General features: G+C 34.1%; 2 protein-coding genes across 2 annotated transcripts; one reads left to right on the forward strand and one right to left on the reverse strand.

Annotated features, from left to right (window-relative positions):
• Positions 1-216: 216 nt before the first annotated feature.
• On the reverse strand, positions 217-5828 carry LOC130730490 (nuclear transport factor 2). The gene is made up of 9 exons (XM_057582514.1): positions 5501-5828; positions 5196-5330; positions 4617-4926; positions 3999-4261; positions 3146-3353; positions 2598-2719; positions 2442-2507; positions 1831-1912; positions 217-721 (listed from the first exon to the last, which is right to left on the reverse strand). The coding sequence occupies exons 1-9, from the start codon at positions 5537-5539 to the stop codon at positions 558-560; spliced, it is 1389 nt and encodes a 462-aa protein (XP_057438497.1). The 5' UTR covers positions 5540-5828; the 3' UTR covers positions 217-557.
• A 4005-nt stretch (positions 5829-9833) lies between these two features.
• LOC130724843 (F-box/kelch-repeat protein At3g23880-like) lies at positions 9834-11036 on the forward strand. The gene has a single exon (XM_057576115.1). The coding sequence runs from the start codon at positions 9834-9836 to the stop codon at positions 11034-11036; it is 1203 nt and encodes a 400-aa protein (XP_057432098.1).
• Positions 11037-14664: the final 3628 nt, after the last annotated feature.

A 14664-nucleotide genomic window follows, 5' to 3' on the forward strand; every position in this document is an offset into this window, starting at 1 on the left:
TGAGGAATGGAAGCAATATTACAGCAAGAATTTGATCAAACTATACAGCTAGGTTGTTAAGATGGAAAATGTGATTAAAAGAAAAGGTCTGGTTGTTAGTTGTTGCCATTATCAATGATGCAAACAAAATTAGAAAATACAACCAAAACGGTAGTATCAAAATTATGTTCTGCACAAGCCATAGGAAAACAAAAGCATACAAAAATGCTCTGACAATTCAGCACAACCTCTTGTATTGATGTCTAGATCAGTTTTTCCTTTCAACACCTTTTTCTCATTAAAAGAACCTCACAATCACTGACATTGGGCTAAAATAAATAACCAAAATTTCCACCTGAATGGCATAATAAAAGCATTCAAGGGAACAACTGATCTACACTGGCAAAACAAACTGGTGAAGTCTCAACAGCTTTAACTCAGAAAATTACAAAAAGACACCCAAAATGATGAAACCACGGAAGAAAATGTTCTGCATTAAAAACCAACATCAAGCTCAGATTTAAATAACTGATTAAGACCCTGAATAACACCTTCGTGCATGATTTTACAACATCTTCCTATCGTGAACCACGCTGCTGATAACCATCACGCTGCTGATAACTATCACGCTGTTGATAACCATCACCTCTATCCTGATAACTACCCCTCCCCAAGCTCCTTCCGCCGAAACGTCCTCTTGGAGCATCTGTTGGATAACCGCCTCTGCCTCTTCCCCTTCCTCCTGATCAATACAAGGGAATGGACATCAATCACCAAAACACCAAAAGGAAATTGATATTAGTATAACAATGCCATTTCCTATTTTCATCCGAAAACAGAAATGACAAAACACTTTATAAATAAATAAAGACTAAAAAATATTTAAATTTTCATTATACATACTAATCCCAAATATTTACATACACGACATAGAAATTTCATCAAGAAAGAAATCAAGCATATAACTAAAGCTCGTATAAAGTACCAAATTTGAGCTGAAAACAACTCCTGTATCTTTGCATACCTACCTCAGAAGCTCAGATAACCAAAATTATGGGCATAGACCTATAGAACACATGAGAGGGCCAAAAATCCTATATCCCATATCAAGTCAGATATGACCATGTTATTTTTTGAACACTAGAGTAAATATTAACAGCATTAAAATTTCAATACTGCAAATATTCTTAGTCATCCACTCTGGGTTAAACTGTGGTACTGATATTGAAAATTATATGTATCCTCTGAAGTTATTCAAGTAAAAGTCTATGGTCATAATTTTGGTGTTTAAAAAGAGTGTGTTGAAAGAGTGGATGCTAGCAATATTTGAAGGAAGAGAAATGCTAGCAACACACTATGGTCATGATTTTTAATTTTGATATTTAAAAAGAGTGTGTTGCTAGCATTTCTCTTCCTTTAACAACTTCAACTCCATTACAAATTCAACCATATTTTCACACCAGTTCTATCCACTACCCATATTAGGTTTTTCCTCTCCTAATTGTTACTCTTCTTTGATGTCACTTCAGATTTCAAGAACTGCTACCAGAAACAAGGAGTGACATAAGGTGTTGCTCAAGTGTGCTTCTTTTACCGCAAAATGTTATTAAATGCATGCTCATTGCTCATGGTTCACACTTCAGAAGCACATTCACAGTACACAAACAAGTTTGGGTGCTTCTCTTGAGTGCTTAAACGGTATTGCACACTTACATGTTAGCTATTTAAGCAATGGCAAACAGTCATAAAACTTATTACAAAGCTTTCTGAACAACTATTTGTTAAAAGACACGAAACTTAGCATCAATGTTTGAAAGCGTAATAGATATAGTAAAGAAACACAGGACATACTTCCTCCGCGAGCTGCACTGCCACTGTTAGGCCTTCGCTCCTCTATGTATACTTGCCTTCCAGCCAATTGTAAGGGTGAAGCCTACAAAACAGTACATAACGAGGGCTGGCATGAAGCATGAAATCATGTTGAGAGAGAGAAGAGAGAATAATATGGACACAGCATAACATGACAGTTCATGACAATAGGTGAAGCAGCATTAGCTATTGATGCTTGATTTCATTTGCAGTACAAATTTCAATGATGAAACCACATCGACATATTAACGTAAAAGCACTAACAAATAAACGTGGAAATTGAACCATGGTATAAGAATACAAAATAAAACTACACCAGTTTTACACCATAGCCATTTGAAAACACCTGACAATGACAATAAGTCAAATGAAAAAACAAAGAGACGTTGTCGCTGTACAGAATAGGGGAAAAAATTCTTGCTGTACATTTGCTATAACACAGCAGAGCCAGCAAATCAACAACAAATAGATCCAGTATATAGATCCAGTATCTTGACCATATTCTATGTTTATTAAGATGCTGAATAATTACATTAATCGAATAAATAATTACACACCAAAAACAAAATAAATAAAATAAAATAACTTCAAACCTGAAGTGCATTTTGAACACCAATGATGTCTTCAAATTCAACAAATGCATAGCAAACTCCAATTTCCTGTATATATCAAACTCTAGTTAAGCTTAACATTTTTATTTCCATGGTTTGATAACTGAGCATTGAGTTTTATGAAACCAGAGGAGATACCTGTCGAACCCTAATGAATATTCCATCTGGCTTAATTCTGCCAAAATTCTTAAATTCCTGCTCAATTTCACTTTCAGTAACATCACCAGGCAAGTTCCTCACATAGACAGAAGTTACTTCACCTGGAAAATTATAGATCAGAAATCAATCTGATGTTTTCAGACTACAAAACCTTAAATGATGCATGTCATGTTACTATGTTACAGAAATGCAGCTTCTATAATTGAAGAATAGGGCATCAACTTTAACATAAATAGTACTAGAATTTAATTTCCTAATTTCCTTTGGATCAAGAGGTTATATGCCCCAAAACCTAAGATGTCTCTTCCTGGAGAGTTCTTTTCTGTAATATTTTTCCACAAGTAGAACAACCGTATTAAAAGTAACAGCTGTCACTGACCAGGTAACAAAGGCTAAAATCAAGACATCGCCTAGAAGGATGAATGAATAAAAAAATGTCCCCATATTATTGACATAAACAAATAGTAAAAATATACAGACACCAAATATGCCAAGGAAAACAATCATATCAGGAACATAAATTAAACCTTCTTCTTGTAGTCCATAGCCTCCATAGCCTTCCTCAGCTGCCTCAGCCCCAGATTCAGGAATATACGCAGAAGCAGAACTTGACTGTTGAACAGCAGGCTGTGCTACGTGATTTACCTCTGGAGGAGGAGGAGCACTTTTGAAAGTATATTGGGGGGCTTGTTGTGGAGCAGCTGACAACACTGATTGCCCTTTGGAAACTCGTAACTGCAAATTCATTGTAACATCGTAAGTTTAGGTAAAACAGCAACAATGCACAATTTTTCTTCTTCCAGTTTAAGAAAGACGTACAACAAAAGGACAAAAAGTTAACAATTTTCAAATATTTTATGTCTCATTTCATTGAAGAGAAGCTAAAATAAAAAAAAGGAACTTTCAAAGCAACGACATCTGACAAAAGGAAACCATTACTTGAAAACCCATGATATTATCCTCCCATCCTGTTTAGATTTTTTTCCGAAATTTAAAAGGCCACCAAAAGTGATTCTTCCTACACTCAAAACCATCCATGAATGCTGTCAAATGAAAACTAGCAGCTCTGCCACAAGTTTACATCCCTAGGAGATCAAAAAGTTTCACTAGACACAAACAAACTCTTGATTGCAAGAAATTGGTACATTGAAAATCTGAAGAACTACTAAAAAGAATATTTTAAACTTCAATTGCAAGGGAACTACTTATTACCCTCAAAATAAAAATATTTGTTACTCCAATGGTGTGGTGCTCTGTATACAAGTAGTGTAGTGATTTGAATATTTTCCACTAACAGTGGGTCAAATCTAAAATCACAACAAGACAACTAGTAGGTTGCCAAACACACACACACACACAAACGATGGAAGTTTTACTTACAATAGATGCATAAGTTTTCTTAGCAGGCTCCTCAAAAGACTCTTCCACAAAAGCAACAGGTGTTTCATGGGTGGTCTGTGCAACGCTGTGAATTGGTGGAGGTGCCTCTTGTGCAGGAGTTTCCTCCACCACATATTCAGTTTCATAATCTTCTTGTAGCTGCTGCTGCTCCTCAGGAAGACTATACTTGTCCACAAGATCATCATCTATATGGACTGAGTCGACATACTCCCTAGCTTCTTCCTCTAAATCATAGTGTGCAGCTGCAAAAGTAACAGACTCAGCATCCAAATTCGCCCAAGCATTTAAAATACAAGAATGAGTGATCACAAAGAATGACTATGAGAAACCTCAAACTTCATCACAGAAGCATGCAGCTTTTAAGAATATAAAAATGTACACAGAACGGGTTCAAAAGCATTGCCACCAGGAAACCAATCATGCTACATCCAACAATTCGACAAACACAGTTACTAAATTAAAGGCCATAGGATGCACAGACCAAGAATCTTGTCAGTACATGTTAGTACAAACAATGAAACAACGCCCGCATAACAATGATTTCCTGTAAAACTAGTCAGAAGAAAATTGAAAAACATCATTTGGCAGTCAATTTACCAGGTGGCTCGGCAAGAGAAGCAGGTACATAATGTGGTTCTGTGTCATATTGTTCTGATTCCACCGGCACGGTATTAGGGTGCGTTACTCCATCATCGGCAAAATGAAATATATCATTCAGCACAAAGTAACCTTTCTCCTGAGGGGCGAGAAGGAAGGTCTGAACAAACTTCCGCTTCCTGTGGACATCCTTAATCTTAACAAAGCCCGAGACCACCACAAGCACACCCCCATTCCAGGAATCAAGGGAATTGATTGTCTTGATCTCAATAGTCGAAAAATTCAGCGAAGTGACAATCGAATGAATTTGCTGCACGACAGAGAATTCTAACCTGATCAGCAATCAGTAAATTAACCAAAAACACTAAAACATGTTCAAGATAAACCTTCACACAATTATCCCCTTTCCCTTAACAGTCCCCCCACAACACAGATCAGCTAAAACCATCACTCCCCAAATAAAAAAACAGAACTTTCATGACCCAGCACCCTTAAACACGGTTAGGACAAAACGGGATCGATACAAATCAAATTAACAGAAGTAAAAAGTGAAAATATGTTAGAGTTAGCAGATTATACCAGCACATCAGGTGCAGTCTCTGTGATATCTCCATCCACACGAATCATGCTGCTGGAATCAGAGTAAAACTGATGAACCAGACTTGGTTGCTGGCGAAGAACTTGATAGTACTGTCCCACAAAGTAGGAACCCACCTGAAACCATAGAATCAAAAGCATAAAAAAAACAAAATTTAGCAAATCAAAACAACAAAAAATCAATTTTTTTTACCCGGGCAGCACTAACACAACAACAAAAAATTAGCAAAAGCATGAAACAACAAAAATTAGCAAATAAAAACGAAAAAAATGAATCTTTTTTTTACCTGGGCAGCACTAACAGAACCCGTAAACGAAGACGCCATTTTGATTGTGTGTAGTTCAACGCGAGACTACGAAACAAACATGCAGCGCTTCTGGCAGATCCAGGAGAACAGTGAGAGTGCGAAAACCCTAGAAAACGAAGTGGGGTTTAAAAAAAAGGGTTTTTTTGTGATGGTGTTGCGCGAAACCCGAAGAAATTGGTGAGAGAGAAGAACGAGATTGGGTTAGGGAGAGAAGGGGTGGAAATTGAAATGGTGTTGTTGGAGCAGATCGGAGATTGGGAGCGGAGAATGGAGGTGGCGAGTGAGGGAGTTGAGAGAGTGAGTGAGATTCTTTGTTGTTTATAATCTATGGGTGAAGGGTTGTGGTGCGAAATCGCAGCCGTTGGATTAGGAATGTGAGGGATAAAGTTAGGGGTCAGATTGGTTTCAAGTCAATGCAAATGGACGGGGTTAGATTCATCATCATCAGTCTACTACTACTACTATTTTTTGGTTTTAACTTGATCTGACCGGCGAACCGATAGTTGTCAGATTAATCTCTTACTCCACTATAAGCGTATTAAGTATGTAAGACGTCGTATAGGAGATTGGATAATGAGTTTACCCGCATATTATACACTTCTTAAGAATGCATTTCATGGTTCAGTACAAGCTTCCATGATTACGAGTCGCTTATATAGGTGCTAATAGACCACTCACCAACACAGTCTTCGCATTAACAGCGAAAATCAAACGCATAAACTTATGAAGTATAGTAATTTGTCTTTATCAACTGAGCACTTAATTTTTCTATGAGCCTATTTTAATATATTTATTGTAATTGATTTATTTTTATAAAAGTTAATATTTTTTTTTAAGAAAAGAGAGAGAAATATATTGAGTTTTTAAAAAAGTTATAATAAGTGTGTTGGAGTGTGTTGCAACTTTGTTGCTAGATCGCTCTAGATACATTAATGGGTACCATTTTTTTTATTTTGAAAGCTCATTAATGGGTAGCATGTTATTCATCTTGTCTAGCGTTTCCACAAAAGGGTAGAATAGAAGCATAACTTAAACAAATAGACCTTGTTTGAATGAGGAAAGATCTGCCAACTCTTGTTGTGTGTCATGGTCATGTATAGAGGTCTTGTACCTATTTCCAATGTTCTTCTGCTCTTTGCATACTTCGATTTGCCTAACTTTGCTTTATTTGGATACATGGGTCATGGAACAGAAATGTTGCGTCCTATTTCTTCAGTTTACTTTTTATGAAAAAATTTGCTCCAAATAGTTTGATTTTGTAAAAACCTATTCTTTCCTTTGAAAGTATAACTTAGGTTACCTTTTTGTGTTGGGAATCTTCATTTGGTAGCATCTCCTAGGTCCATTTATGGAAGGTCTCACTTACTTTCACGCAGAAATTGTGAAAGAAGAGTTAAATCGGTAGGGTTTTTTTTTTAGGGTTTTTTTGTTGTTGAAGATTTCCTATTTCTTCTTCATCTTCCATCATCAGTCAACAACCTCATATCAAACCTTAGCGTTTAGGATTTTTTTCCAACAAAAAACATGTTTTTTAAGACTTACACCCTCCGATCACTATTATAAGCAAAAGTTTGCTTTCTAAATACATTGAATAAATGATGTATGTGGTCAATGTATCTAGAAAGCAAACTTTTGCTTATAATAATGACCGGAGGGTGTCGTAGATTACAATTACAATTTTTCTTTCTCTCTTATTTTCCTTTAACTCACTTACAAAAGCATAATCGTATCTCTTCCATAACATTTCTTTCTTTGTATATAATACCTGATCATAACCTACACAGTTAACAAATGGTTATGCTAAAGCAAGAACCGTTATATAAACTATATATTTTATTCTTGTTGTGTGGCTTTTTGTTTGAGATTATTTGTATGTCATATCATTTGTTTTGATTTAGGCTGAATTTGTTACTTTTGGCCAGAGTAAAAGATATGTTATTTTTATTTAAAAAAAAAAATTATACATTTCCTTACCCAACTCAATATCCTCAAACTCCTACCACCTGAGTTATCATATGAGAATAAATATATGTGTAGCTCACTTGGTTGAGCTAAAGGTAGATATAGGTGTTGGAGATGGAGGTCTATGGTTCGAACCCTGAGGAGGAGCATTTGTAATTACTAACAACTAACATTTGCCTATTAAAAAAAATAACGAAAAATAGAAAGTAGAAAAGAATATAATCTAAATTCTTAGTAATTACTGGATAAAAAAAAAATCTATTAGTGATAAGTGAGTGTGAGTGTGTGACAATCGATGATATGACAGCCGGAATGAATAGGTGAAAAAGATGATAAATGTGTATCAATTTATTCACACCTCTATTTCTTTTTATCTTATTTTCCACACATTTTTTTTCTATCTTTCTCTTTTAATCTTAGGCTTAAATATGTTTTTGGTCCCTCTAAAATCAGGGTTCTTTGTATAGGCCCCTCTAAATTATTATTTTTTTGAAAAATGCTCCTAAATGAAAAATAATACTGAGGTTTCAGCTTCTGTCGTCACCTTCCATCCTTTAGAGGACCTAATCTAAAAAATCATGATTTTAGAGAAACCTAAACTAAAGAATCATGATTTTAAAGGGATCTAAACCAAAGAATCATGATTTTAGAGGGACCTCATGGTTTTAGGTCCCTCTAAAATCATGGTTTTTTAGTTTAGACCCCATATTAATCAGTATTTTTTTGAAATAGGGGTGTTTTCTAAAAAAAATTAAGAGGCTTAAGCTAAAGTACCTTGATTTATTTTTTAGAGATCGAAAACATATTTAAGTCTAATTTTATCATATTATTTATTCATATCTTTAATTTCTACCTTATTCATATGGTGGTGTGTGGAGGTGGAAGTAGACTGGGCTTCACTAGGCTTTACTTAAATAGGCCGAGCCTACTTAAAATATTCAAGGCCTGAGCCTGACTTGTAGCCTGTCAAAGGCTTTTCTTTAGGCCTGCCTGTCTATTTGGAAGCCTGGTTTGGCCTGAAAATCTATTTAAAAGTCTGTTTCATTGTAATACATTTAAGAAAACTGGAAAATTTACTTGTAAACATGTCAACAAACTTATAAACTAATGATTTAAAATAGAATAATATGATTATAAGTCAGTAGTCATTTTCTAAAGAGAGTTAAACCATATCGGAGTTGGAGAGTGGATTGCTATTGGGTCCCTCGTGAGGAGAACGTTGTGGCGGATTGGCTCGCGAAGAAAGCCTGTCATCTTCCGGAGCCTAGTTTCCAGCTGATATCGTCACCTCCACCTGAGTTAGACATCATCCTCCTAATGGATGTCTTAGTTGTTGTTTAGTTTCTGTTTAGCTTTGTCATTTTCCGATGTATCAAAAAAAATATTATAATAAAAATCTAATAAAAAATAAAATAAATATTTATTTATTTAAATAGGCCGGCCTGTTAGGTTTGTAAGGCTTTTTGTGTGACCCAAGCCTGACATTTTTAACTAAATAGGCTTTTAAAAAAGTCTTGACCTTATCTATTTAGCAATTTGGCCTGACCTAAGCTTGACGTAGGTTAGGCTATAGGCACATGTCGGCAGCCTGACCTACTTCCATCCCTAGTGGTGTGGAATTAGTTGGTTAACCAAATGGAAAAAGATTTGGTGTAGCTAGTGTGTTATTCCTAAAATCATCACTATGAAGATTCACGGTTGGTTTCTTAATTGTTGAATTTTTGACAATCTAATATTTTTTTTTAAATCATTAATTATTAGAATTAGGGTAAACCTAAAAGCTAGTTCAGAAGTTGGGGGTGCTCTACCCTTTATAAGCACTTGTTTGGTCACATTTCTTTTTTCTAGCGAATCTGAGACTCTAACAATTAGTTTGTATGGTTAAGTTATATCATTTGCGTTAGGAATGAATTTGTATCATTTAAGATTGAAAATTTTGAAATTATATCACTTGAGACTTGAGATTGTAAATTTGAAATTTTGACAATCATAATTAATAGATCAATCAGTATTGGTAGTTACACACTTTAAAAAAAAAAAAAAAAAGAGGTAGTTACACGGAGAATTTTTTTTTTTTTGAAACTTACACGGAGAAATTATCTGGCCATATTTTATCTGATTAACAATAATTGGTTGAGTTAAAAAAAAACAATAATTGGTTATTTGATTTTATCAATTATTAAGCATCAAATATCTTATAAAGTTCTAACTTACTTTGAGAGAAAATATAGATGGCAAAACATATTGAAGGCAAGGTGCCGTGGAAATTAGGAATAGCAAGGGTTGAGGTTACAAGATCATAGGAACAGGTTTAGGTTGTCACAATTACATCTTCTACAAACACATGCAAATGGCGGCACAAGGACGTGACCAAGATGACGCAGTTTCTTTAAGCTTACTTTCACTCAATTCGAACGGCAACTCCGATGGGGTACTGCCGCTGCAGCCAATCCTTCCAATTGAGATTGTGGAAGAAATCATATGCAGGTTTCCGGTGAAGTTCCTCTTGCAACTCCGGTGCGTATGTAAGACCTGGAATTCCCTGATTTCTGATCCCAAATTCGCAAGAAGGCACCTTGGTCGGTTCAACCGTCACTTCCTCCTCATAAGGTTCCACCTAACCATCATAGACGGACGCATGCGCGAGGAAAATTTCATGTCTTACCCGCTTTCCTCCGTTCTCAAAGATGTGGTTACCGGCGCCACACAACTGGATAGCCCTCTGAAATATGGTAAGATCATTGGCTCATGCGATGGCATCATCTGTTGTTACAACCTCAGCTCTGAACTCCATCATTCTTTTGTCGTGTGGAACCCTTCTACTAGAAAATTGTGGGAATTGACGCCTTTGAAAAAGCCACTGTTAGAAGAATATCGTGATAGACGGGAATTTCATTCGTACGGGTTTGGTTACGATCATCTCTCTGACAGTTTCAAGCTGGTCGTGATCTTTTACTATGAATGTCCTGCAGGCGGTTACAAAACTCGTGCCATGGTTCATACTTTGGGCTCTAATTCTTGGAGAAGGATTGACAATTTCCCTGATATCCCCTATTGTGAATTTGGAAAATTTGGAAAAGTGTTGAGTGGTGCAGTTAATTGGTTGGCATGTGATGATGCCCTCAATTTCAATCTTAGGCAGGGTATCACTTCTCTTGATTTGGGGAAGGAGTCCTATCAAGAACTTTTGCAGCCTGATTATGGTGGAATAGAGGTCCGCGGCTTGGCCATGGATATCATGAGAGATTGCTTGTGCATACTTGTTAATTGGGATTTTTGGATTATGAACGAGTATGGAAATAATGAGTCATGGACCAAATTGTTCAGCTTTCCTCTTGACTTCTGCTCCGTACGTTTTGTCTTTAATGTGGGTAACCATTCCCTTTGTGTTTTGGAGGATGATGAACTGCTCTTCCACTCCCTTCGGCAACTGGATGTTTATAGTTACAAAAATGGCACTTCCAGGAGGCCTCGTCTTGACATCACCCCTGTTTTGATCAAGGATCTATACATTGAGTCTGAGAGTTTGATTTCACCTTGTCCTCACAATTAGAAGTTAGATTTTAATTAGTTGTGGATGATGAAGAACTTGAACAATGTATCAACTACACCTCCAAATTTTTATGTTGCATTCTTCAATTAGCTATGTATTACTAATTTTGCACAAAGCAAGTATGAATTCCTTATTGGCATTTATGGATTAATATATTAGTTGTTGATGCCTGCTTGAATTGTACTCGTGAAAAAAGATTTTACAATTCCTTAAAATGAATTAAGCAATTTATGGATAAATTCTACGATTTATTAAAATGACTTGATTCATTTACATATATTTTTATCTTTATCTCTATATCTTTTTAATTTTTTTTTACCACTATTTAAGGGTAAATTAGTCCTCTTAATATGTATATGTAATATGTTACACATATATATAGACTTTTTAGTTTTTACATTGTTATTATATTTATTTTTAAATTTTTGTTATTGTCATTATATATTTGAGAATGGTTTAACCTACGCTCCTCAAAAAAAAAAAAAAAAAAAAAAAACTACGCTCATTCTCATTAATGTCCAATGATCCATTTTAGATTCAATTGTCTAATCTATCAAAATTAGTACTGATTTGACACTATTACTTCATTTTTCTCATCCCTATATTTCATGACATGAATCTTTTTCACAGACACTTATCATTAGATTTGAGTTGAGTATTTCTAGTGACAGTTTTAACATAAGAATTGTATCTTCATCAACAACAGTTTAATTCTCAACTGTCACAAAAATATAAAAATTTGAATAAGAGAAAAATGTAAAAAGAAATCAATTTGTTTACTGACAGTGTAAAAAATATTACACAGTCATTCAATCATAATTGTCCATTTCTTGTTTTAAATATTGTTAAATTCAAAATTAATTATGACCTAGTAATTAAGATGGAAGAATGTGATTAAATGATAGTGTAAAACTTTTTTTTTAAGGGATAGATCAGTGCATAAAAATTAATCTCATCTAAAAATATGAATTAGGAGAAGAGATTTTTCAATTATGAATGAAGTTTTTTTTTGGTACATAATTATGAATGAAGTTGGTGTGTATTTGATGATAATGTTTTTTTTTTTTGAAATTTGATGATAATGTTACTTGTTGGAATAATTTGTTTTAGAAAATAATAAAATGTGTGAGTAGTATAAAATAAAAGTGTAAAAATCAATTTCCATGATTTGGCCCTTGCAATTACTTTATTCTAGCCCATCTTGTAAATGAAAAAAATGGCCCATGTTGAAAAGTGCAAAATAGTGAATTTGAAAAAGTGCAAAATAGTGAATTTGAAAAGTTCAGTTACTTTCTTCCCTTGTTTAATGATAAATGATAAATTTCTACTTTCAGATTGTATTTCAAGTTCAATCTTGGTGTTGGGTGAGGTGAGGAGAGGGTGGGGGGTTGGTGGTATTAGAAGGAGAAGAGAATGTCTGGATTTTGAAGATGAAAGATGGTAAAGTTTATGGGTTGAGATTAATTTTTGGATTTTGAAAAGGAAAATGAGTAAATATGATGGAAGGAAATTTTGAAATACTAAAGCAAATGTGAAAGAAATAGGTAGAAGCTTAGTATATGAGTGAGAGTGACTAGGTAAAAATTTCACATAAACTAAATTTAACACGTTTAAAATCAAATAAATTTTTAAGAAATAAAAAGAGAAAAAAATTCAGAAACCATTTTAAATTTAGGTGTATGGGACCAGAAACATATTTAACCCTTCATATTTAAAAAAAAAAAAAATTGAGTTTCAAAATTGACAGTTACCACAACGGGTGGTTGGTTCACGAGTTCAAATGGTATAGATTTGATTCTCCGCGTCTCGAGTTTGAGTATTGTAGCTGAAAAAATCCTATTAACTTATTAAGAGAGTTATACGCCATGATGGTGGGTGTTTTCGACTCAAACATGATACTTTATGAAACTAAGATTAAAAAATTGTCAAGCTACCCACTAATTTTATAATAAGTTTAATGCTCTGTTTGTTTGTTTAGGGGAATTTTGTGAGGATGGAAGTATGTAGGATGAATATTGAGTGGAAAGTAGAATCTTGCGATGTTTGGCAGAGACAGAAAAATAGAGGGGAAGGAAAAGTGATGGTAAATAGTTGAGTATCAATTTTCCCCCAACCTTACAAGAAAAAGTCATATGAGGGTGGGACAATGATGAAGAGACTTATATACCCCTTATTTATAATTTTCACCGTGTCTATGCTTTAATATATTTTATTAATGAAATATTACAAATAAAATAACTAAATATATTGAATGATATTTATTTTTTCTAAGAAACATTCAATCATTAATACCGAGTTCGAGACGTTTATGTGATGGTAAAAATCAGTGTTAAGAAAACCGGACCAGACCGTCCGGTTCAACCGGGAACCGTGCAGGTGGCCGGTTCGGTCAGGGTAATTGGACCGGTAATTATTGAACCGGACATTGGACGGGTGAACCGGTCAAAATCGGCCGTCAACGGGTCAACGGTTTTTTTGAAAAAATTATTTTTAAAACAAATTTTGTCTTCACTATGGTTTGAACCTTGTAGTTCTAAAAAGAGTTGTATTCCATTAGGCCACAAGTTCTTTTGTGTTTAATAGTGCATAGTTTTATATTTATTATAAATACACAAAGATTGAGGAAACAAATCTTTTATTCATTGCACATATTTTTTTTTTTGGGTAATTAATGCACATATTTAATTTAAGTGACAATTTTTAATAATATATGCATATTACTTAACATATATTTCGTTTATATTTATCTAGCATTAATATATATTTTATTTTATTATTACTTTTAATTATTTTATAGAAGAAAAATACATTTACAAGTATGTATATATTAATGACATTAATTTATATTTATTTTAATATAGACATAAACTAAGTAATAATTTTTGTAAATGTAATATTATATTCTCTATTTTTATATTTAATAAAAAATAATTTTATCATATTCTATTAATAATCTATTCATTATTCACAAAAATAACATATACTATCTATATGAATATATATGTAATGTATTATTTATATTACTACGGTCGGACCCCGGTTTGACCCCGTTCGACCTTTGAACCTTGAACCTGTGCCTCGACCGGTTCGATGACCGGTCCGGTTTTCTTAACATTGATAAAAATAAATAGAAACATATTAGATAAGATATATGTTTCCAAAAATAAAATGTCTAATTATTAAAATATTTTCAAAAAGTAAATATATTCTTAACTAATATCTATTATTGTTTAAAAAGTAAATATTAAAATATTGTATAAGGGTAAATTAGTAATATCAAGTTATTTTCATTTTTGTCACTTAGAATTAATCTGAGATCTAGATCTAAAACAACGGTAAGGGTGCTGAGTCGAGCACTCCAGCTGAGGAAAATACCAGAGACAACAAAATACGGGTCGCGTCGATGAGTGGAAGATTTTGAGCATGTTTGTTGTCGACGATGAGACATTGGCAGCGACGCTATCATGGTCCATTGTTTCTCCATCTCTCTAATTGCTTGGTAGATTTTAGGTCCCTCTCAGTGATTCTATGGTTTGATTCAACTTGAGTAGGGGAAATGATAGAGGTCTACCTCAATTTGAAGGAGCTAGTCTCCATTTTTTTTTTCTTATATCTTAATATAATCCAA

This window comes from Lotus japonicus, chromosome 1 (genome assembly GCF_012489685.1).
Source record: "Lotus japonicus ecotype B-129 chromosome 1, LjGifu_v1.2".
Lineage (NCBI taxonomy): Eukaryota > Viridiplantae > Streptophyta > Magnoliopsida > Fabales > Fabaceae > Lotus > Lotus japonicus.